The sequence below is a fragment of the Brachyhypopomus gauderio genome, chromosome 16 (assembly GCF_052324685.1).
Source record: "Brachyhypopomus gauderio isolate BG-103 chromosome 16, BGAUD_0.2, whole genome shotgun sequence".
NCBI classification, from domain to species: Eukaryota; Metazoa; Chordata; class Actinopteri; order Gymnotiformes; family Hypopomidae; genus Brachyhypopomus; species Brachyhypopomus gauderio.
Genome location: NC_135226.1, coordinates 3,549,226 through 3,574,381, shown reverse-complemented (window position 1 = coordinate 3,574,381; position 25,156 = coordinate 3,549,226). Strand labels below are relative to the sequence as shown.

At 42.3% G+C, this 25,156-nt stretch overlaps 2 protein-coding genes and 1 pseudogene across 2 annotated transcripts; 2 read left to right on the top strand and 1 right to left on the bottom strand.

The window, feature by feature from the left end:
- Nucleotides 1-4,093: 4,093 nt before the first annotated feature.
- Nucleotides 4,094-6,155, bottom strand: LOC143478265 (uncharacterized). Its single transcript, XM_076977234.1, has 4 exons — nucleotides 6,024-6,155; nucleotides 4,814-5,007; nucleotides 4,661-4,737; nucleotides 4,094-4,505 (listed from the first exon to the last, which is right to left on the bottom strand). The coding sequence occupies exons 2-4, from the start codon at nucleotides 4,988-4,990 to the stop codon at nucleotides 4,190-4,192; spliced, it is 570 nt and encodes a 189-aa protein (XP_076833349.1). The 5' UTR covers nucleotides 4,991-5,007; nucleotides 6,024-6,155; the 3' UTR covers nucleotides 4,094-4,189.
- A 165-nt stretch (nucleotides 6,156-6,320) lies between these two features.
- On the top strand, nucleotides 6,321-22,185 carry LOC143478372 (uncharacterized). The gene is made up of 22 exons (XM_076977327.1): nucleotides 6,321-6,959; nucleotides 7,451-7,585; nucleotides 7,867-7,959; nucleotides 8,184-8,264; nucleotides 8,814-8,925; nucleotides 9,872-10,121; nucleotides 10,443-10,553; nucleotides 10,798-10,932; nucleotides 11,064-11,135; nucleotides 11,383-11,484; nucleotides 12,044-12,187; nucleotides 12,318-12,401; nucleotides 12,605-12,673; nucleotides 12,791-13,008; nucleotides 13,313-13,477; nucleotides 13,579-13,741; nucleotides 19,637-19,744; nucleotides 19,841-19,943; nucleotides 20,939-21,226; nucleotides 21,557-21,629; nucleotides 21,783-21,872; nucleotides 22,011-22,185. Exons 1-22 carry the CDS (start codon nucleotides 6,872-6,874, stop codon nucleotides 22,123-22,125), a joined length of 2,799 nt encoding a protein of 932 aa, XP_076833442.1. The 5' UTR covers nucleotides 6,321-6,871; the 3' UTR covers nucleotides 22,126-22,185.
- On the top strand, nucleotides 16,294-18,861 carry LOC143478405 (general transcription factor II-I repeat domain-containing protein 2 pseudogene; annotated as a pseudogene).
- Nucleotides 22,186-25,156: the final 2,971 nt, after the last annotated feature.

The following is a 25,156-nucleotide window of genomic DNA, read 5'->3' as shown; positions in this document are numbered from 1 at the left end:
AAGCTGTCATTAGGTGGGGGGCAAACAATGAAAAAAACAATATGGAGAATTTGTGAAAAGGTTTTTGCCCCCCACCTGGCGGTCTCTCTGAACTGGTGTGGCAGAGGAGAAAAAAAGGAATTGGGCACACTCGCATCAAGGAACTTGTAGTATGTAAGTATGAAAATAAGACCATAGTATACCAAACATGACAAATATAGTACAATAAAAAACAAATCACAAATAGCTTTGTTTTATAATTGACATAATTTATAATTACCATCTTGGTTGGTGATCCTTAGTTTTGACGTTATAGTCACAACTGGGGTGAACAATCTTATCCACAAAGGCTTCACGTTGGTATCAGTTAAAGAAATTATCATGTGTGCTTCTGCAGCCAAAGTGCCCCTTTCTGGATAGAACTGGACACCACTGAGTAAAATAACTCTGACTTTTAAAGAAATTTTAAGATGGCATATCTCAGAAATGATTTGCAATGCATATTACATGAAACAATTCAGTGTCACTCTTAAATCTTAAGACGCACATACATTTAACTAGAAATGCTTGCCTTCTAATATGAAGAGAAATTAGTGCCAAATTGAAAAGCAGTCATTGGAAAAATTTATTCAAGGTATAATATCCAGTGTGCCGTATTGCTCTAAACCACAGACATACTAATTAGTACCTGCACTCATCTGTTTGTTGTGTTTTCATCATTTTTCCACACCCACAAGCCATAGAACAGCCACTAAACTTCATGTACACAGCTTTTCATTAGCACTTCTTAGCAATAGTGCCTAAATGGCTTATTAGCAACAGGCTCATCCTTAGGCCCAAAATTATCTTAGAAACTAAAACATACAAGTAATTTTCTAATTAAACAATGTTGTTCTTGCAGCATCTGCGATGAGAAATCCTCAGCTGTCCCGTCCATGTGAAGCTGTGCAGAAAAGCCGATGAAAGACTGGCTTCGTCTGGCGCCTGACAGACTTCATCATGGAAGACCACGATGAATCAACGTGATCAAGTCAATTTAAGCCCTTCGTGTTCACACATGGACAGTTCCGTTTTTGTTACAGCACTGAGAAAATGATTTACAATATCATAGTTAATTAAACAACGACAACACTTTTATTATTATTATTATTATTATTAGAATAGATTGATGGGGTGATGATGAAGGTCATCAGTACTTATGCTCCTCAGGTAGGTTGTGATGTGGAGGAGAAAGAAGAATTCTGGAGAGAGTTAGATGAAGTTGTTTTGCAGGTTCCTAAAGAAGAGACAGTGGTTATTGGAGCAGATTTAAATGGACATGTTGGTGGAGGAAACAGTGGTGATGAGGTGGTGTTGGGTAGATATGTTGTTAATGAAAGGAATACGGAAGGACAAATGGTGGTAGATTTTGCTAAAAGGATAAAGATGGCTGTAGTTAACACTTTACGAAAAAGGAAGAGCACAGGGTAACATAAGAGTGGGGGAAGATGCACACAGGTCCACTATATCCTCTGTAGGAGACGAAACCTGAAAGAGGTTAGTGATTGCAAGGTGTTACCAGGGGAGAGTGTAGCTAAACAGCATAGGATGGTGATATGTAGGATGGTTTTGGAGGTGAAGAAGAGGAAGAGAGTGTGAGCGGAACCTAAGATCAGGTGGTGGAAGTTAAAGAATGAGGACTGTTCGCAATTGTCATGGACAGACTGACGGACGGGGTTATGCAGGAGTCCCCTTGGACTATGATGTTTGCTGATGACATAGTGATCTGTAGTGAGAGTAGGAAGTAGGTGGAGGTGAGCTTGGAAAGATGGAGATATGCTTTGGAGAGCAGGGCAATGAAAGTGAGCAGGAGTAAACGTGTGTGTGAATGAGAGGTATTTAATTAACGTATATTATTTTTGAGACTTAAAAAAATGTTCGGGTGGAATTTCACAAATGTCCGGTATTTAGTTTCGGTTCGCTTGAGTGACATGTCATCGTCACTGAAATAAATTTCCAATTATTTTGCTTTTGTGGCTCCGAGTCAAAAAGGTTGCCGACCCCTGCTTTAGGTCATGCTAGTCTGTAAATATTGGCTGCATGTCACGTTGAGGGCCCCGGCCCCTCCCCTTTGGGCGTGTTTACGTGGTCCACGTGCTTTGTCTGCTTCTGTGGATCTCCGTGGTTATGGCTATGTCGTGTGATAATCTGTCTCACCTGTGAATCGTCTCGTAATCACGCGGGGCTAATGTGGTCTGTCTATTTAATGTGCGCTCGCGCAGTGTCCTGTGCTTGTCGTTGTCTATGGTCTGCACATTGTGTGTACTTTATGTTACTCGTGCACTATTGTGCAATCCGTGTGCACTAAAATAAAGTGACCGTGAGCAAAACCGAAAGATTCTGTGTCTCGTCCGTCTGCCGCTTCCCGCGTCACACTGCAATGTTAAGGTACAGTGCAATATGATTAATTGTATAAAATGCTTTCACTTTTATATGTAAAATTGACACAACACAATACAACATTATGTATTTCTTAACTTTTACTGTATTTGTAAAAAATGAAATGAATACAATAGTAATACAATTGACAGAACAAATTGAAATTGTTTTAATTGTTCATGAGTTCATGTCTTCATTATGATTTTCTATTGCTTGGGCATAGAGAGGTACTTTGGCATGTAAGTGTTAAAGAAAAACATGTCACACCTCCTTTTCACCTCTTCTAATAAACTGCTATCTCTGTAAACTCGCTGCACAATGATATCATCATGGGCACAGATGACTAAATCACACCACTGCATACCAGTAATCAATAACTGGAACTGGATTTGCCAATAATAACAATGGCTCTCCTTCAATTTGTGTAGGCCTTGTGCCACTTTGAGGAATTTGCAGTCTACATAGCTTTGTACATTTGGGCACTTAATTTCAACAAGCCCAAATGATGGACGCTCAAGTGGGTCATATATAAGTCCATCAGGTGATGCACCCAGCCAAGATGCATCTGGATGAATCACTAGTCCACACTTGGTCAAGTTCAAGTTTTTCAGAACTGCATAGTCCTTTAAGGCCCCTGTTTCCATTTCAAATCTCCTCTTCATGCGTGCTGTTTGTCGTGTCCCTCGGATTATCCTTTCTGCCAGGCTTTCTGCAGCACCTGGACCTCTAACGTGGCTCACGTCTCTGAAATGTGAGGCAGTCACTCTTTCTCTCCTAAGTGAATGCCACTCAGGTGTAGCACTTTGGGATCTTGTTGCCTCCTCAATAAGGTGTGACTGTGACAAGGTCACAGAAAGTGAGCTTAGGTGTAGCTGTTCTTGGTGTGTTGGCACAAATGAACAGTGTTGCGAATAACGCCGTTAAAAATAACGGCGTTAGGTAACGTCGTCATTTTGTCAGTAACGGGATAATATAATTAGTTACTTTTCCTGTCGTTACAACGCCGTTTACGTTACTGGTCATTAAAAGCGGTGCGTTACTATATATCGATATACTAATGCGAGCGGACCGCTGCCCAGGTTAGTGAGGAGTAACAGATCCTGATAGGTCACAGTTCTCGGTGTAACACCTGTTTAACTTAACAAGTCAGTAAGCGATTGGCTAAGGCAGCGTTATGATAGCCAATCAGAGCCAGTGATTTTACACGCGCGCCGAAGCACGCGAGTGACACGACACAAACGGAGAAGAGGCCGAAATGGCGTCAGGTGCAAGCCGAAGAAAACTAGAACTTTCAAGGCGATATAAACATTATTTAAGAAAATACTTGAAGTTCCTGAATATCTACCAGACTGGGTATTTGATTTATTTAATTAAGAATAGAGGATTTATTGTTTAAGTTTACTTCTGTTGTAAACAAACCAGTCTCAGGTTGAGAGAATTTAATTTAATTTCATAGATGTAAATGCACTTTATATAGTGTAACTGTTCACTTTTGCTTCTTTTTTTTTTTTTTTTCAAAGATTTGGGATTTTAAAGGATTTTATCCTGCACTGGTCTGTAGATGTGCAATAAATATCAAAAGTTAAACAATTTTCTGATCTACTCATTTCAACTGACTGTGAAAACTGCTTAAAAAAAAAAAACGTAATTAATTGGCATATAACCTTTTTTTTAACTGTAACGCAAATAGTTACTTTCCCTGGTAACGAGTTACTTTTATTATAGAGTAATTCAGTTACTAACTCAGTTACTTTTTTGAACAAGTAGTGAGTAACTATAACTAATTACTTTTTTAAAGTAACGTTCCCAACACTGCAAATGAATACTCAGGTGGGCTTAGATGGTAACATTCTAGTGGCAGACTCGGGAATGGGGGTGCATCCTCATGTATGACAACACTGTCAGATGGAGGTGGTGGTTGTTGATAGGACAGTACACTGCCAACTTGTACCTTCCCAAAGATGGAGTCCACAAGTGGCTTGTCAGGCGAGATGTTCATTGTGCAGATGAGTGGAAGAGAATCTGCTTTCATTCCAGCGTAGACTGGTCCAGGATTGAGGGTGGCCGGGTGTGGGAGCTCACCGCTGTAGCCCTTGAAAAGTGGACTTCTGAAATAAAAGAAAAGTGAATAACATTTATTTTTACACATTGTAATCTGTTAAAAATTAAATTTTGAAGAGAACAGGGTCTTATCAGATGATCAAAAGCATTTATTTTTTTAACCACACACTGTAATCTGCCTATTAAATTTGGTACTACATACCTAACTCCACTGGCTGTAGTAGCACCTGGTTTTGGCTTTAGGACAACCATGGCATCCACGGGTCCAAGCTTCACCCCCTATTAATTTAAAAGATGGTGTTAGTAAAGTGACTGTGATACATTAACTAACATTAAATAATGAAATAAGACAAACCATTGTTCGTGGTTTATGCCACTTCTGTTCTGTCTGTGTGCATGAAAGGACAGGAGGCACGACAGACATGCCAGATTCAGAATAATGAGCAGTCTGGAAAAGCAATGCAACCAAGTGGTTGCAGATTCCACAACCAGCAACACAAGAGCAGTTGCTGTTAATGAGCACAACTGGCATTGAATCACGTAATGTCTCTGAAATACACAAGAGGCAAAATTTAATATCTTGAAAAGAAGACTTCAGCAATGTCAATAGGCGCAATATCTGTCCCATCATGTTGTTAGTGGTGAATGTCACTTGTCCATTGTCTCATGTAACGTTTGTGCTGTTTTGCATCACTCTTAAAACACTTGGCTATACTGTCTTTCTATTCTACAGTGTTGTGCATGGTTCAATCTACTAGTTCACTGAGCAACTATAAACTGAATATATTTTAGATTTAAACTTCATTTTCACTCCAGATGAAATGCTTACACATAGGAGTGAAACAGGCCTACTTATATTTATATTGTTTTGTTGTTTCCACCAACAACAGAACAGTGCAGGTTTTACTTCAACTGCTTCTTGAAGAGTGTTATCAGAATATGTTAATAGGTGTAAGTGTTGAAGCCATATGTTAATAAAGAAGTTAAGATGAAAGATTTGAAAGACAGATTGACAGATTTTAGAAAATGCAGTTTGAAGAATAGCTGAGGTGGACTATATTCTGCTTTTGAGTCATAGAGGTAGATAACAATAGCTCGAACTGTAAAATAAACTCCCATTTGTTTACTATAGGCAAAATAGACTGCTAATGATTCCCACTCAGCTACTCTGCATTTGGCTACCATTGTAAGCTTTGAAAACCAATGCCTATGGTTATCACAGCTTACGTGAAGTAAGAGCAAGGATAAAAGATTGAACTTGTGTTGAACTCACTTTTGAACTTGTTCAACAGAACTTTGAACGTGACACTGAACAGAACTCGTGTCATTTTAACCAGTCCTACTCTCAGCTGGTGTGGCGTATCTGTTTTCTTCATAGATCTGTAGCAGTGAGCCCTCACTGTTATCTCGTTAGCCTTACTTTTGCCTGATACTTCCATCAGAAATACAAACATGTTTTAAAAGGCATTTCTAGTACTAGGACAGGTTGGTTCGTTACTAAAAACAACATCACTTCATTAGACTGCCACATCAGGCTAGCTAGCTAACTAGCGTCGGCCACTTACCTTCAAAATTGCAGAGGTAGGATGAAACGTAGAACTCGAAACCCTTTTCAAGTTTACTCTGTGGCGTTGTACTTGATGCTCTGACAATACGACGCACATCGTTGACGGGAACTCCAAGAGGCACCTTGTGAATTTAGGCTCGGCCATAACATCAGCACTTCCGCATACCAACCGGAAATATAGTAACATCCCTACACCAAACAGTTTCAAATGACAGTAAAATTGACCAATCATATCTTCCCTCTTAGTGGGCGGGCTTAACTGTATGATCATTTCCGCCCGCTGTGGTGACGCTAGCTGACATTAACTGACGTGCGCGTTGTTTACAAGGACGAACAAGGAGTTGTGGACCTTATTTTGTTGGAACCTTATTTTGCTTAAAAAGTTATCTAGTACATATATTATTGTTTATTGCGTTTCTAAAGCTGTACTGTCTCAGTTTTTTATTTTTTATTTATTGCAGTTAATTAGGAAAGGGGGGTGGGGGAGCGGGCCCACTTTTAATGGTCACGGTTCGCTACTGATATATTATATATACGGTCTCTGGTATGAACCCTTTGGGTACAAGCCAGGCTGCATCAGGTTATTTTAGCAGCCTGGCTGATTTGGTGTTTTGGTTAAAAAAAATAGGAAATTGTGATATGACGTGCTACTCAACTTTGGAATGTTTGGATTAGAATGTTTGGTTGGGAAGGTGGAATGTTTGGATTCAGTTTTGATGCTGAAAAGCTCAGAACAAGTCGCAAGACATTTTGCTCTGTGGATTACTATCAATACAAAACTAACAAATCTCTCTATTTTTTCTAGATCTTTCTCTCTTTCTATTCTTTCTATTTTTCAGGTGGAGAATGAGTTTTTACCCCAGGAGAACCGACCAGCCTTGGCCTAGGCAGGAAGAGAACCACTTCATAGACACACCAGGTTTTACCACTCATGGTGAGAAAAATACATTTTCATATACTGTACATAATTTTATACTTCTATGTAAGACAGTATATTAGTTATTATGAGTATGGATTCCATAGGCTTATTCATAATAATTAAAAGTTAAATATACACATTTATATAGTAGGTTTCTAAGGTTCAGAAAAATAACATGTATATTTATTCTACTGATGACTGTCAAGCTCTGTATTTCATGTGTACATGATAATATAATTAATGGAGCATGGGTTACTTCTTTGATTTCTTTGACTCAGCACAATTTTCATAAATCTTAACATTGTCCATGTGGCCATGGAAAAAGCAAATAAAAATAAACACTTTTAAAAAGAAACATTCTTAAGCATTCTCCCCACATTCTAATGACATCACATGGCACCATAGCCCTTGTTATAATGACTTGTTCATTGGGAAACACTTACAAGGCATTTGAGCCTCACTGGGAGGCGTGCTGGGTTTCACTTTACCTACTGTGGGATTTTCAGGTGTGCCCTACAACCTCCAAGAGACAGTGATCCACACGGATCCCTGTGGACCAGCACCTTTCCCTCACAGAAGGACGGCGGGACCCTCAGATGTCGGCCATGTTAACATCCCTGTAGAAGGACCACTCCACACTGGTACTGTGTAACACTGAAGATTACATGCGTATTCAACAAACCAAATAACCATGCATGATAAAGTAGAAAAAAAACATTTATTACATTTGTTTGTAAGGTCTGGCAGAGGTGCAGAACCATCAGCTTTCTGCACATGACCTGACCAGTTTTATCAGAAAATATGACATGACATATTCTTCAGCATTGTAATGAATTCAAATGGCACTGTAGCCCTTCTTATAGACCTGATGATCTTAACAGTACACATTCCTCTGTGCCCTGGGTTGGTGTTTTGCATTTAGGCCCTGACATGGAGAGGCAGAGACACCTTGCTCAGCCCCATGTTCAAGGCGAGGTCCTGAAACAGATGGATCCAGTCAACCTCCAGCCTGCTGGTGGGTACTTGGGTATTTTGGGTATAACGTTGCTTTGTGTGGAATGCTACGGTTGCTATGGACGCTATTATTGCTATGGAATTCTATTATTGGCTAGTTAGTTAGGTTAGCCTAGCGAACGGTACCACGGAGAGTTTAGAGACAATATGGCGAGGTGATCTGTCTACTGCACTGTTATTCGTATAGTACATAATATTTTTCTTAATGTTCATTCAACATGACAGCAGATGCCCTTCGGGGACCAGTTGGAGAGCAGTTGATCCTGGAAGAGGATTGCGATGAGAATTATATCCCATCTGAACAAGGTACATTAGCTGTCGCATACTACCTGTTACAGTTTAGGACCCCGGATAAAAGTTTACCAGAGCCGGAGTGGCTAATCGGGAGATTCCGGAGGATTCTCGATGGGCCGGCTCATGTCAATCTCTAGTTTGGGCCGATTGGGATGGAAAAATAATTTTGGGCCGGATTTGGGCATGAAACTCCCGGGCTGAAAAAGTGGCCCACTCCGGCCCTGAACTTTAATATATGTTACTGAAATGGTATAATTTAATATCCACCATTGATAAAGTCTACAAGCTACAACAGTTCCATCATTTAAAAACTAAATTATAACACTGACATAATAACTTAATAATATATAATAATATTATAATATATAATAATTATAATATTAACAACACAGTTCCAGTTGGGACTCCTGTATGTTCGCCCAAGCTATAGCTACACTTTATAACATAGAATCAATCTCCATGCATTATGGACTTAAATATTTGAATTTGTGGGATTTTGTCTTGATTTGAAAATATCATACTTCTTGTCGGTATATTCTTCTTATTTGTATTGCTCCTCAGATATCCATGATTTTGCCAGACAAATTGGCATTGACCCTGAGAGGGAGCCAGAGCTCCTATGGCTGGCCAGAGAGGTGGCTGTAGCCCCACTACCTCCTGAATGGAAACCCTGGTAGGACAAGCTCATTCTCATACAGTCACCCATAATGAAACAGTTTTCTTATCCTTACACACAGAGCAGTGAGCGTTGGTGTGAGTGTTGGTTCCTTTTAGAAAAATCCAAGCATACTCTAATGTGCCCTTAATTGAGGAATGGCTTCCATTCCAAGAACTCTACGTCTCATTCATGCTGGCTCGTTCATTCAGGTTCTCGATTACCTGACGTACCAAGGCCCTTTGTCCCCTATAACTCAGTTATAATTTTAAGTACCATTTATAGAAGTAGGATGCATCAGGACTTTATTGTGAGTGTCATAATGTCACACGGACTCTCTGGAAGCTTGCAAGAAGTGGGCATTAAATCACTTATGACCTAGGTGATTAGATGAGCAAATTAGACAGCCCAACTTTTTTTTAAAGACCATGGAACTGCAAGTCTGGAGAAGACTGAATAATTTGACTGGGAAATAAGGTTGGGCAAGAGAAAATATAACAGGCAGAAGAGGATTGTTTTTGAAGTTGGGGAGTTTGATGTGACATGAAAGATCAGACACATTTTAACATATGAAATCATTTTTGGATTCTGTATTCAAATGGTTTGGGGGAAAGTATGTTATAACCTTATTGTCAGGTGTGACAGTGGTGTCAGTACCTTCATAGATAAAACACACAAAGATCCAGGAGATATTTAATGTTAGTTGTCCCCAAAACTAACAATTGCAAAGTATATAATTAATATTTCATCACTCTATGCAGCAGATTTGCTTGTAGACTTGGCCTTCTGGCACTATAAATCTGAGCAATGAGACCCAGAGCACCACTCAGTGTTTCAGATGTTGTCCTGTTGACACCTTTGTGGACAGTCCTGTGCTGGAGAACCTAGGCTTGTCTACATGTCATGTGTTTTTATGTGTGTGTTTATCTATGTGATGAGCTTGTCTCCCTTTCCTACTCTCCAGTCAGGATGTGACTGGAGAAGTTTATTACTTCAACTTCTCCACGGGCCAGTCCACCTGGGACCACCCCTGTGATGAGCACTACCGCCAACTAGTGACCCAGGAGCGGGAGCGTGCTCATCACGGCCGGACTGCCTCTGCCATCTCAGGCTCCGCCTCCACAGGAACCAGAAAGAACAAGGAGAAGAAGAAGAAGAAGAAAGAGAAGAAGGAGAAAAAAAAGAAGGAACCAGAGGGACTGAAGGCCCCAAGAGTGAGTTTGGATCTGTGTACCCTAAAATGTATTTTGTCACACAGCAGTTATATTTGTCACACTTTCTCTTCCATTCTACACATTCTTGACTGCTGTGTTTCTAATAACACTGAAATGAATTGAACAATTATTTGCTCATCGAAGTATATCAAAAGATTTAGGATAGCAGTCGCCTAAAGTTGAGCAGAAAGGAGAAAGAAAGCTAATTTGTGTGTGCCATTCTGCTAAAGCTCTCTCTCTCTCTCTCTCTCTCTCTCTCTCTCTCTCACTCACACACACACACTCACACACTCACTCACTCACTCTATCACTGTCTCTCAGCTGCTGGCTCCTCTGGCTCCACTGAGAGGAATGTGTGACCTTTCAGTTCCTGGACTGCGAGGTTCCCCGGGCAACTTCACAGACCTTCATCCTTTAAAGTCCTCACTAGGGGTAAATGTACTGTCTATATCCTCTAGTATGGGTGAACATGTACAGTCTATATCCTCTAGTAGGGGAATGAAACCTCATTGTATACTTTTATAAGGTGGTGTAAGAACAAACCCTACATACGTCACTGGAAGTAAAAGAACACGTCACTCCTCTGCAAAGTTTAGCTTTTACCAAATTGACTTTGAAGTGATGGAGGCCTGAGTTCATGGCAGAGGTGTAGAGCGTATGATGATCTGTATCTTAGGATGTATCCGGAGCAAATTTGCATTCGCTAAGAGGACGACAGCTGGAGAGTCTGGCTCCGCCCATATTTAATCCAGATCTGGAGGTGGATGAAGAGGAGGAGGAGGAAGAGCAGAAGGCGGCGTCTGTCCATGAGGTGAAAACACCTGCTAGAATATAATGCTCTGATTTTTAGCTCACTGTCACCTTTGTAGTCTTTACAGTGCAGTAAAGTATGAGGAATGATTTTCTGTATCCGTGTTGCGGTGTGTGTTTGTGTGTACGTAGAGTCTGCTAGGGTCATCAGACCTGTTGCAGAACTTGGACCTGGACATCCTGAAAGGGGGACTGCAGTATGAGGTGGCCACGATGTTCTTCACTCTCCCTCACTCACACATTATGTTCCCAGCTTTTCACACACATTTATACAGCGCCATCAACATCACTGTGTGTGCTCACGTGATCTTGGTGTTACTGTAGCACCTTGCTCTACCTTTCACAAACACACACACACACACACACACACACACACACACACACACACACACAATGATCTTGTGAATGTCTGTACATGCGTGTTCATGCATATGTGTTTGTGTATGAGCAGGACAGTGAAGTCAGTGGCAGTGCTCCTGTGGAGGAGAGATCCGAACCAGAACGCCAAGATCTCGCTCCGTTAAGAGACCACAGCCCTAACCCACCCTTGCAGGTACTCATTAACACTCACACTGCCTCTCTTCCTATATGTCTCTCCCTCCCTCCCTCCCTCCCTCTCTCTGTCTGTCTGTCTGTCTGTCTTTCTCTACAAACACTATAGCAGTGGTATAAGTGAGGGGACCTCAAAGTTTATTTGAGGTTAGGGTTTTATTTGAGGTCATGCGCCAGTGTTTTTCTTTCAGTGTTTCTTTTTGTCTTCTTCCTTTCCGTCCATCCATCCATTTATCCATTCGTCTGTTAGTAATATACATCCACACATCCTCTTGTTTATCCATCCATCTGTCTATCCATCTATATATGTAATTTCTATTACCTCATTCATTTGTATTGTGCACTAGGCCCCTGGCTCTCTGAGGGTCATGCACACTTCATACAGAAAAGACGAACCATATGTGGGTTCTATAAAACACCCTTTGGTTTCAGTTAAGGTGATGGCAATAAATTAAAGACTAAATAAATAAATTAAAGGCAGGGAGAATTCATTTACTCACAGCTCAGTGATCACCTAAGAGGCCGAGCCAATGTGTGTTCATCACACGGTGTGTGTGCAGGAGAGCGTGGAGAGGGAGCGCTTGTTGAGGGCTCATCTGGAGGAGAAGGAGAGGATGCAGGCTACACACTCATCCCAGCTGGAGCAGCTCAGATTACAGCTTGACTCTCAGCTCCAACAAACCCACAAAATACACAAGCAGAAAGTAAGATCCCACACCCACACGATACGCACGCGCAAAAACGCCTCTTCTGCCATACCCAGTCGGGTGTTTATGTGTATAAAGACGGTGAGAGTTGTTTGTATTTGTTTGTTTTTCTTGTGTGTGTGTTTAGGAGTTAGAAGTGCAGAAGATGATGGAGCAACTGGACATGAAATCCAAAGAGCTCAAAACTCAGGAACTGCTACTCCAAACTCAGGTACTTTACCTGTGTTATTTGAGTGTGTGGGTGTGTGTGTGTGTGTGTGTGTGTATGTGGGTGTGCTACTCCAAACTCAGGTACTTTACCTGCTTTATTTGAGTGTGTGTGTGCTACTCCAATGTGCAACTGGTACACTGAGCTCCATTGTATTAGGTGCCCTGATAAAATGATCTGTGTGTGTTCGTACTGTTGGTCTGTAGGCTGCAGATTTGAAGAAGAGGAGACAACAGCTGAGTGAGGAAGAAGATGAAGTTGAGAAGGGGATAGAGGTGCGTGTGAGTGTGTGTATGACCAGGTGTGTGTGTGTGTGTGTTTGTCATTGTGAACTGTTATACTAGGTTGTGTGTGTGTGTGTGTGTGTGTATGTGTGTGTGTGTGTGTCCCAGGCTCTCTCACGTGTCCTGAGAGAACGGGACAGTCTGCGTGCGGAGCTGGACAGACTAAGAGATGAGAGGAGGAGAGAAAGGGAGGAACTGGAAAAAGAGAGAGAGGGAAGGAGGAGGGAGAGGGAGGAGAGCAGAAGGATGATGGAGGAGAGAGAGAAGCTACTGAGCAATACAGTGCTTCTACAGGATAGATGTGATGAACTCCACAGAAGGCTCAGGTAATACACACACACACACACACACACACACCCCCATATACACACTTGGGTAATGTATACGTATACCAACTTTGGTCGATGCGCTGAAGGTTTAGATAATATACACATGCATGCGCATGTGCGGGCGCACACACTCTCACACACACACACACACACACACACACACACACACACACACACACACACACACACACACACACACTAGCTTTGACCGAGTCAGTACTGGTCTCTGGTGACACAAATGCACGGTACACAGAGTGTGTACAATGTACAGATCTGTGTTGGTGTGGTTTGTGTCTGTCAGCGAGGTGGAGCAGAGAGAGCATGGAGACGATAACCTGGAGAGAAAGAAACAGGAGGAGAGCAAGGAGAAGAGCAGAGAGAAGGAGGGCTCCCTCGGAGTGGAGGAAATGGAACCTCCTCTCTCCCCTGTGCCCACCTCCCACAACAACCACAGCAGCATAGACGAGTATGTGGGGGGTGTGTGTGGGTGGGGAGGGAGGCTGTCCGATTGTATGTATTTATCATATGTTTATATACTCATTTGTAATCTCCTCTCTCTCTCTCTAGCTTGCGGGAGTATATCTCGTGTGAAGGTGTCTCTCTGCAGAGAGCACGACGGTTCTTGGAGAAAGAGACCAGCTGTCTGAGAGCGAGACAGGCAGCACTAAGGACGGCCCACCCCAGCCCGCAGAGGTCCGCTGCAAGAGGTTCTGCTCAGCCTCTCTGCCAGGTCCGTCAAGTCTAGTCAGTTTTATTTATAAAGCGCTTTTTACAAAACATGGTGTCACAAAGCAGCTTCACAAGCGCATGGGTCCAGATCCCTAATGAGCAAGACAGGGGCGAGTGTGGCAGAGACAAACTCCCTAGGTGGATTAGGAAGAAACCTTGGGAGGACCAAGACCCCAAAGGGAAGCCATGCTCCATTGGCCCAGCAACTTTAAGTTCATATTTATAGTCCTGTGTCTATCTGAGCAGTCACAGTCCAATATGGATGCTGGGCCTCAGGTAGGATGCTGGCCGTATTGGCACATGCATCCACGGCATCAGCACATCCACTGGCAACTCAGGGCATCTTCTAGCTGCTTTATGGAATTGTCTTTGTAGAAACATGTAGTCAAGATACAGAATGCAGGTTAAATATGTAAAATCAAATTAAACTTCCATATATATATAGTACACGTGCCAGTGATTTAGCATGTGGCTCCAGCAGGCTTATCCCTAGCAGCATAACTAAAGGGAGGGGCCTGGAGGTGACCACAGGCATGAGGGTACTGAGACATTACTCTGCCTTCGGCTGTAATCTTGTAGTTTTCGGAGCTGAGCGCAATCCTGCGCTTTGAGAGAGCAGCAGGTGAGATGGATTATGGTATGCAGTGAGTTCACGGATATTGTGGAGGACTATTTAATGCTTTATAGGCCAACAGAAGAATTTTTAAATCAGTTTTAGGGGTGCACGATATGGACTAGAATTGCGATGTGCGATAACATTGTTGGATATCCCGATATCGATGTGAACCACGATAAATTAAGATTAAAATACAGAAATGTAGTGTCTCTCTGAACAGCAGCACGTTAATTTGTTTTGTTTTTTACTGTGTAATGAATCCAGAATAATTACAAATATTTTGCAGGTTTATTCAACAATAGATTCAATCTAGGTTTATACTTTCACGAGTGAGCGACTCCGCACACCTCGTTAACCTCCGCGAACGGCGGAAGCGTTTAATCTTGCCGTGTCACATTCTTTGCAGTGTTGTCCGAAACGATATGTATGTTGCTTTGTGTTTCAGGTTTGAAAAGTGCTGGAATTTAGGCTAAAGTATTTGAAAAGGCTTGAAATTGTAACTACTTCGTTTCACAACAAATATCTGTCTGACTGAACAATTCTCTTGTATTACGTTAACAAATACGAGCCTCTTGTAATTCCAGGACGAAACATGAGAGAACGTGAAGACGTTAAGATTGGGCGTTTTGAAAATAAATATCCATTAAATAATGTGATAAAAAAGCGAATTATTTCGAATCATTTAGAGTATATGTATAAATATTTTATTCAATAACGTGCTGGGAATTATTGAAATGGACCTTGAAAGTGACATACAAGTGCTTGAATTCCACCTTGTATAGGTGTATGAACCCTGCAAACATGACTGTTCTCATTGCGCCGAGACGCGGCGCGCGCGAACTTTAAATAAATAATAACATTAAATAATGTGATAAAAAAGCGAATTATTTCGAATCATTTAGAGTATATGTATAAATATTTAATTCAATAACGTGCTGGGAATTATTGAAATGGACCTTGAAAGTGACGTACAAGTGCTTGAATTCCACCTTGTATAGGTGTATGAACCCTGCAAACATGACTGTTCTCATTGCGCCGAGACGCGGCGCGCGCGAACTTACAAAATTCGAGAGGTGCACGACCTCGTGAATCGACAGCGCGCGAGGCAATTGCACACGGGCGAAGCCACCGCGATTACGTTATTTTCGCCTCCCGGACCCTCGCGCCGCATCAAGTGTAAACCAGGCTTAAACCAAATCGCGTGTCTGATGAGCGTGTTCACCCCACTCCAGGGTTGCCAGGTCCTACAAAAGTTTTCCGCACAAAATCTGCGAGTGTAAGTTGTCGGCGGGGTGGGGGTTGCGAGTGTGAAATGGAGACAAATTAAGTATTATATCGCGATCGATTCTTAGTGTTGACTTGTAACTTCCGCAGTAGCCCAACTCAAAAGTAGCCCAAAAAACCGCACCCTGCGGCCCCAGAATTTTTACCCGCGGCTGGATTTTCAAACAAGCCCAATTTGGCGTGAAAACCGCGAACCTGGCAACTCTGCCTCACTCTGCCTCTTGCCTACTTACGTCACGTGATCATAGTCTGCAGCGCGAATAGCTCCCTCTATTGCTGGACGAGGATAACGCAATTTGAGTTTGCTGTTATTCAAGGAGTTATCGTGGCTCTTTCGATGTGTTTATCGTGAAACTTCACATCGCGATAACGATAAAAATACGATTAATCGTGCAGCCCTAATCAGTTTGATATTTAACCAGGAGCCAGTGCAACGCTGAGAGAGTAGGACTAATGTGATGCACTTCTCAAGGCCTAGTTAGGACTCTGGCTCTTGGATTCAAATTGGAATGCAGCAAGTTGGACTTTCTTCATGGACTGTTTAGAGCAGTGGTCCCCAAACTACGGCCCGCGGGCCGGACACGGCCCGCCTCCACGTTTGACCCGGCCCCCGGAACATTTGACCTGGCCCCCGGAACACCCCCTCCCCCCTACCCCCAGGGAAAAAAATACTGCTCCTTGTGAAAGAGAACGTAATGGCGAAAAGGTTAGGTAAGAGAAAAATTGATTCTGAATGTAGGGTATTTAACCTGCAGTGGACAAACGATTATTTTTTTGTTCAATGCAAAGAAAAGGCTGTTTGTCTCATCTGTAAAGAGGCGCTTGCGGTATTCAAAGAATACAATCTACGACGGCACTATGAATCCCGTCACAAAGACCAGTATGATAGTTTGCAAGGCCAAATGCGGGCAGACAAACTGTTAAAGTTAAAAAGTGGACTGTTAGCTCAGCAGAATACATTTGTACGCCAAGCTCAGCTGAACCAGTCATCCGTTCGGGCCAGCTTTCGGGTTGCTCAAATTATAGCAAGCAGCGGTAAACCTTTCACGGATGGAGAGTTTGTTAAGAAATGTTTGAATGCTGTCGCGGAGGAAGTGTGTCCCGAGAAGAAAGATGTCTTCAATGCAGTGAGTCTGTCAGCGAGTACAATCACCAGACGCATCGAAGAAATCGGGGGTAATGTGTATGTACAGCTGCAGCAGAAGACAAAAGAATTTGACTTTTTTTCATTAGCATTGGATGAGAGCACGGATGTGCAGGACACAGCGCAGCTGGTAATTTTCATTCGTGGAGTTAACGCAAACTTTGAGATGAGCGAGGAGTTGGCAGCCCTCCAAAGTCTCAAAGGGACTACAACGGGGGAGGATATTTTCGGCAAAGTATGCCAAACCATGGAAGACTTGGACCTGGACTGGTCAAAGCTTGCCAGCATTACGACTGACGGGGCTCCTAGTATGGTGGGCGCGTCTCGGGGTCTAACAGGACGCGTGAAGCGGGAGATGGAAGAGCGGGGTCTCACCGCCCCGCTACAAGTCCACTGTTTAATTCACCAGCAGGCACTGTGCTGCAAAGTGTTGAAGTGGGATTCTGTCATGAAGGTTGTGGTGTCATGCATAAACTTAATCAGAGCAAAGGGACTTAAACACAGGGAGTTCCAACAATTCCTGTCTGAGCTGGAGTCTGCGCACGGCGACGTGCTGTATTACACAGAGGTCCGATGGCTGAGCCGGGGCAGAGTTTTGAGGCGTTTTTACGAGCTGCTACCTGAAATTAACGCATTTCTTCATTCAAAAGACAAAACGGTCCCAGAGCTGATGGACCCAGAGTGGAAATGGCACCTGGCATTTTTAACAGACGTGACAGAAATTCTGAACAGCCTTAACTTGCAGCTACAAGGCCAGGGGAAACTCATTTGCGACATGTATTCCCACATAAAAGCATTTGAGGTGAAACTAGCGCTGCTTTTGGAGCAAGTGAAAAAGCACAACTTCGTCCATCTCCCTGCTACCCAAAACCTCTCTGCAGAGAACCCAGCGGTCCCGTTCCCAACTGAAAAGTGCGTGGAAGCACTGGAAATGCTCAAGGCGGAGTTCGGTGTGCGATTCCGTGAACTACATGTTCATGCAAAAGAAATCCGTCTTTTCCAGAACCCCTTTGTTGCCGACATCGATGAAGCCCAGCCTTCTTATCAGTTTGAGTTGGCCGAGTTACAGAACTGTGATGTTCTGAAAGACATGTTCAAGCCCAACAGTCTTATTGACTTCTATGCCGCACTCCCAAACGACACGTACCCTAACATAAAAAAACACGCAATGAAGATGTCCACACTTTTTGGAAGCACGTATATCTGCGAACAAACATTTTCGCACATGAAACTCCTGAAAACTTCGCTGAGATCAAGATTGACAGATGAACATCTGCATCAGTGTTTGAGACTGGCTGTGACTAGAATGGAACCTGACATTCAACTTCTCACCAGCCAAATGCAGGCCCACAGTTCACACTGATGAACATACATAGGTAAGCTCACTTTTCTGACTTGAATGAGTCATTCTGAGTATAAACAAATATGATCATAAAATCTACTGGGATAAAATGCATAAAAAATGTATTGTGCTGTGTAGGTCACAAGGAAGTTGATGAGAGAGAAAGGTATCTACAAGCCTTCTAGAACCTACAATCTACAAAAGGATTATAAGGAAGGAACACGAGAACTTTGAGGGACTACTCATATGAGTCATTTAAGGAAGAAATTCTGTTCTGACAACTTTACCTGTTAAGATGTGCACGGCACAACAGAAAGTTAATGTTCCACAGACTTTTTTTTTTCTGTGAAGAACCCAAAGAGCATTTTTTGGTGTTATTTATTTTAATAATGGTGTTATTTTTTTCTTAAATAGTGTTATTTAGTTGGTTAATAGTGTTATTATTTATTACCAGACTTTTTTCTGTGAAGAACCCAGAGAGGATTATTTAGTTATTATTTCATAAATATTGTTATTTATTTTGTTAATGGTTAATATTTAGTTTGTTAATAGTGTTATTGTTTATTTCTTGACTTTTTTGTGTGAAGATCCCGGAAAGTGTTATTAATGTTTGGTTATGTGTCGCTTTCTGAAAACAATAAATGTTGCAGCACCCCTGTGATTGTCAAACTTTTCTGTTTCAAACTGACCCCGGCCCCCCATCAGAGAAGAGAAAAGTTATTTGGCCCTCGCAGGAAAAAGTTTGGGGACCCCTGGTTTAGAGCATCCAGTTAAAAGACAGTTACAGTATTCCAATCTTGATGAGATTGTGGACCAGTTTCTCTGCATCTGATACCGAACGTACATGTCTCAGCTTGGCAATATTACATGAAGTTGCAAAGGCAGCATTAGTGACATTGCATATGTGTGTGAAAAATGAAAGATCCAAATCACTAGAGACACCTAAACTTTTAGCAGGAGATTCAGGTGTTACTGAAAAGCCATCTAGTGTAATAAGAAGATTCGACCAATTGCTTCTTGCAGTCTTGGATCCAAGAAGTAACACCTCAGTCTTATCAGAATTTAGAAGAAGAAAATTAGACACCATCCAGTTCTTTATTTCTTGGATGCAGTTCTCAGTTTTGGTAGTAGTATTGACATCATCCAAATTAGAAGATATATATAACCGAGTATCATCTGCATAGCAATGGAAGCTAATACCATGCCTACAAATGCTTGCTAGCATACATAATAGAATAACATGGGACCCAATACAGATCCTTATGAGCATTCATTATTTTCAAGTACAAATTGGTAACGATTGTTCAGGTAGGATTTGAACCAGGAGAGTGATTGACCTTTATCTGAGAATATTAAGAGATTGTTAACTACTTTAGACGGTTTCAGTGCCGTGGTGGGTCTAAGCACGTTAGGTCTTGCAGTGCCTACAGCCATGTAGCCAGGTCAGATGGGAGAGAGTAGGAAGCATGAGTGTAGTTCCTCTTAGATGTTCTGCTCCGCTGTGCTGTAGGAGGTGAGTGAGCTGGAGAAGCTGAGGGAGACGGTCCAGAAGGACCACACGCTCCTGAGAAAGAAGGAGGAGAGACTCGGCCAGCTGGAGACCTCACTGGCAGAGGAGGTAACACACACACACACACACACGTATGCCTGCACCCACACACTTACGTACAAACCCACATTAATACCTACCTGGGCTTTACAATGTTTTTCTCAGCTGTCATGTGATGAAGGCGAGCGGCTGGTGGGAGATCGGAGAGTCTCATTTGATGTCAGAGACTCAGAGACGAGCAGAGACGAGTATGGCCAAGAGGAGACGAGTGAGAGACACACTCCATGTGCATGCACAAAACACACACACGGGCAGACATTTTGAGAAGGCACTAATTTTGGTTTTCACAAAGTTTACTACCACAGTTTTTTTTTTAGGGTGGCAATGTGTATTGATTCTAGATTGTGAAGAGTGATTAGATGAATTGCAATTAATTGCAAAGTCATTCCCTGTGATGAAAATGATTTTCTCACAAAAATTACTGCATTCCAGCTTCTCCATTTCAGCCCTACAAAATGGCATAAGATAATTTCAGTGTTGATCTCGTTAGTTCAGGAGAAAAAAAGTTAATGAGGATAAGACAGCTGACATCAATCTGTCATGATGATTAGAAGAGAAGACTGGTTGCTTTAAAAGGGTAGTGGTGCTTTTACGTTTTCTCCTGTTAACTATGGTCACCTCCAAGGAAACACGTTCAGTCATCATTGCATCAAAAGGGTTTCACAGGCAAGGACAGTGCGGCTTGTACGATGCACCCCAATCAACCATTTATCTAGTCACTAAGGACTTTGGGGAGAGTGCTTCAGTTGCATGAAGGACGCTTCAGGGAGCGTCTCCTACAGGAGCGTCTCCTACAGTAGTGTCTCCTACAGGAGCGTCTCCTACAGAGGAGGCAGCTATGAGCCTCCTCACACCATCAAAGTGTGGGGTCACTCCCAATGTTGCCTAAGCAAAGCACAGCCATGAATAAGGGAAGGTATCAAAACATCCTTCCAGAACAACTTCTCCCAATGATTCAGGAGCAGTTTAGCAGCAATGAACAATTATAGACTGTTAATAATTGTACTTCATTATATCACATAAACATTTGACAAAAGGTTCTTAAAAAAATAAACTGAGGAAGCAAACTGTGAAAACTAAAAATTTGCCCACAACTGTAAGCAGCTCTAGAGTCCACTCTGGTCTTGTTGATTCATAGTTGTCTGATGTTTTTATCTCTCTAGCAGTAATACACCCAAACCCTGGTCTTCCTCTCTGTTTCAGCACATGCAGTGCCAGTGAAAGTGCAGCAGTTAGCAGAGTCCCTGCAGCAGATCTCTGGCCAGCTGAACACGGTGCTGGGTGCACTGGGATCTCTCACTGGGAGGACCGTCCAGCCCCTCCCTCGGCCACCTCCGTCCTCCTCCTTCCCTCCTGCCCCATCCTGGGCATGGACACCAAGTCCCGCCTCCTCTTCATTGGCCAATCAGAACAGTTTCTTACACTGTTCTGTCCCAAAAACACACGGGTCTGACCTTCATTTGAACTCCCACTGGAGCAAACTCTTCCCTGGTACGTAGAGACAGACACACCCCAAACATTAGCAGTGATGAGCAGTGGTCACCTCAGTGGGCTGCAGTGATTTTCACTAATGCTTCATTTCTTCATCACTCGTAAAACCTTAAATACAAATAGAAACTTCTGCCTCTCCCTCAAGCACAAACCAGTCACTGCTGGATTTATAGCCTTTTTTGCATAGTTGATGACCTCCATTGATTTTCTGTGCTTGGATAATGCCGATCATTTCCAGTGCAAGTGTGGTGCAGTGTAGAGACCTGCTGTGTCAAATTAGCTTCAGAAATCTAAATCGCACTACCCGTATTAAGACTGCTCTGATTTTAGGAGTTTCCATGGATACCAGTGCCCGCTATCCCATGAGGGCTACCAGAGCATATTGTGGATACACTCCAGCAAGGTAACTACACACACTTGCACACCAGTGCAGGCTCGGTCACAATCTCTCACTCTCACTCACAGGGTCAGTGCTGCTGTTGATTTTGAAAGGAAAATTGATGAACTCATACAGTGCTTTTCCATTATGTGTGTGTGTGTGTGTGTGGGTGTGTAGTCACTCCTCTGAGCTAGATGGCCAGAGGCTGCAGAGATTTATTGAAGACAACAAAAGGTGGCTGGAATCACAACGCAAAGACCCAAATGTGTATCCTTTCACAATCTCTCGTTCCCCCTCAGCTTATACACATGTACGTATCACACACAAACCAGTACGGGAACAGAATGCATCATATTTTCACACACACTCTCTTGCACCCTTGTACTCTCCTGAACCTCTGCCCAGGCCTCTCTTCACACGCTACCCAGCTGCCCCACCCACCAATGGGCTGGTCCAGCTCGGCCTGGACGAGAACAATCAGATCAAGGTCTACCATTACCGAAGAGGCACAACCCACTGATGTCCATGTATGTCCAGTGCAAACATCAGTGGATAGACAGAATACAAACATGCCATCAGCATGTACACATTACAGGTGATGTTGCTGACAAAGTCAAGTCAGATTTAGCATAGTACTTTTAAATTCCTTTTTGATAAAAACATTATCTAATTGAAATTCAGATGGCATATCTAACTGTAATTAGTGATTAAGGTATTTCCGCCTACTAGGGTTGCAGCGGTAACCGGTTTCACGGTATACCACGGTATTAAAATGCACGGTTATCATACCGCGTGCATTTGCTTATTACCGGTAAAAAGCAAGCCAGCGGAGAAACTGACCCGTGCATGCGCAACTCCGCTCCGGTTCAGCTACTCAGCACACAGCGGTGAGAATGGCAGAAAGTGTATCAGACTTAACAAATTTTTTAACAAAAAAAAAGCTAAACTAATGTCAGCGGCGAAAATGACGTAATCGCGGTGGCTCCGCACGTGCGCGAGGGTCTCACGCGCTGTCGATTAGCGAGGTCGTGCACCTCTCGAATTTTGTAACTGCGCGCGCCGCGCCTCAGCGCAATGAACAAAGTCATGTTCGCAGGGTTCATACACCTTTATAAGGTGGAATTAAATCACTTGTACTTCACTTTAAAGGTCCGTTTTAATATTTCCCAGCACCTTAAACTTAATAAAGTTAAATATTTATACATATACTCGAAATAATTCGCTTTTTATCACATTATTTAATGGTTGTTTATTTTCAAAACGCCCAATCTTAACGTCATCACGTTCTCTCATGTTTCGTCCTGGAATTACAAGAGGCTCGTATTTGTTAACGTGATACGAGAGAACTGTGCGGAGTCGCGCGCTACGGTCACTAGTGAAAGTATAAACCTAGCTTTTTATGGTCCTTGCTTTCACTGGATGTGAAAGACGCCATTAATTTACATGCGTTCATTTTCAAATTCTAACGTGCCTGTTTTTCACATGTTAAAACCAGACTCTGAGTGAAAGCCTTAAAATAGAAATCTCTATTGTAATGATGTCAGAAATAAATCCTCTCTTTCTGCAGTATCTGGTTATATTCTAACTTGGCAGTACAACGGACGTTTACAACAGTTGTTGATCAGACACTGACCCAGGCTGAGTTTATCAGATATTAAATAATTTAAACTTAAATAATTGTACTGAAATACATGATTTAGGTTTCTCTAATTTTGCAGTATTTATATAAACATGTTTACAGCTTTTTTTTTTAAATGAGACATTTTGTATACAATAGTTGCAGGTTTCTACCAGAGGTGGGGACTCGAGTCACATGACTTGGACTCGAGTCAGACTCGAGTCATTAATATTAAGACTTTTGACTTGACTTGAAAAAATATTCAGAGACTTAGACTTGACTTGGACTTTTACACCAATAACTTGGGACTTGAATTGGACTTGAACCTGTTTACTTGCAAAGACTTGATTTTTTTTTACCCCAAATCTAAATCTAAAACGCATATTAATATTTATAAAGTGCGCCCCATTAATTTCATTTCCGTCCTTCTGACGCAGACCGGCGTTACACCAGATTCTGTGACCGTCGAGTTTTGTGACCACAGGGGGCGCTATTTCACAGTTTTTGTTCAGAGGCACAAACGCTTTACGAATGCTACGTAAACTACGCTGATGCACTTTCTTTACTCGTTTTGTTGGTATTCACGAGCCAACATATTATGGAGTGATTTTTGTTTCAATAGTTCCACAAAAGCAAAAGTAAATCCAAGAGCAGAAAGTATATGTTATGAATGCAAAACAGAAAAAAATATATCAAAAGTGCAACGTTCTACGCGGAGCAGAACACGGAGGCGGACACAAACGCTGAGGAGAGCGAGATTTATTAGAGGAAATTCCAAAGGCAGAGTTGTAGTCACGGGCATGGGTCATAACGGGCTGGCAATCCTGACATGAAATGTACACAGGCATGAACACGGACAAAGAAAACAACAAGGCAGACTGACTACGAAAGAACAGGCAAAATACACGGATGACGGGTAACACAAGGCGCAAACACGGCAGTACTCACGATGAACAAGATCATAAACTTTTATGGTAAAACTTAGTTTACATGCTACTGTGAAACAGAACCACCGCGTTCCGCCATGTTTGAAGCTGGTGGGGTGGGCGTGGCTTGGTCCCAGAGGCGGTCTCAGAGCTCTGTGTCAGTCCGGAATCAGTGACCAATGGAGATTGCAGAGGAACGCCTTCATCTAAGACCCTCCCACACGTGAAATGTGTTCCAAAAGTCAGAAGCAAAAAACGAAGCAGAAGCAAAGAGAGATTCCAGAAGCAAAAGACCTTACTGGGAAAATCCAAAAAAACAAAAACAATGGAACCAAAAACTTGTCAAAATGCAAACGAAAATAAGTTTCAAATAACCAATTATATAAAAAATATATACTTTTGATATATTTTTTTCTGTTTTGCATTCATAACATATACTTTCTGCTCTTGGATTTACTTTTGCTTTTGTGGAACTATTGAAACAAAAATCACACCATAATATATGACCAATTCTGATAGCAGCCATCAGAATATGTGACCCCACTGAATCTCCAGGTAACCAGGGTACCCGCGGGTCCTTAAAAAGTCTTAAAATGTCTTAAATTTAGTTTTCCATATTCAAGGCCTAAAAATGTCTTAAAATGTCTGGAATTTTATGAGGGGAGGCATTAAATTATTATAAGTGTGTGTTGTTCAGTTGTTCTGGCGCGATGTGAACTTTGCCGAATCGAGCGCTAGGACCATGCAGAAAATAACCACTCCAGGGTCCTAGTGCTAGATTCCTAGCGTTGGAGTATACGGCCTCAACAACATCAACAATTCTCGTTCGCCACCAAACCCCCCCCCCGGTCAACGATGTGGAAGAACACACCTGCATCCCCAGTAATAGTATTATTTTTTCTTGTGAGAGGTATTAAAAAGGTCTTAAAAGTCATTGAATTTGAGATTTTTAAATGTGCAGATACCCTGGGTAACAATAGTAGCCTACACCGTGACCCCACAATAAC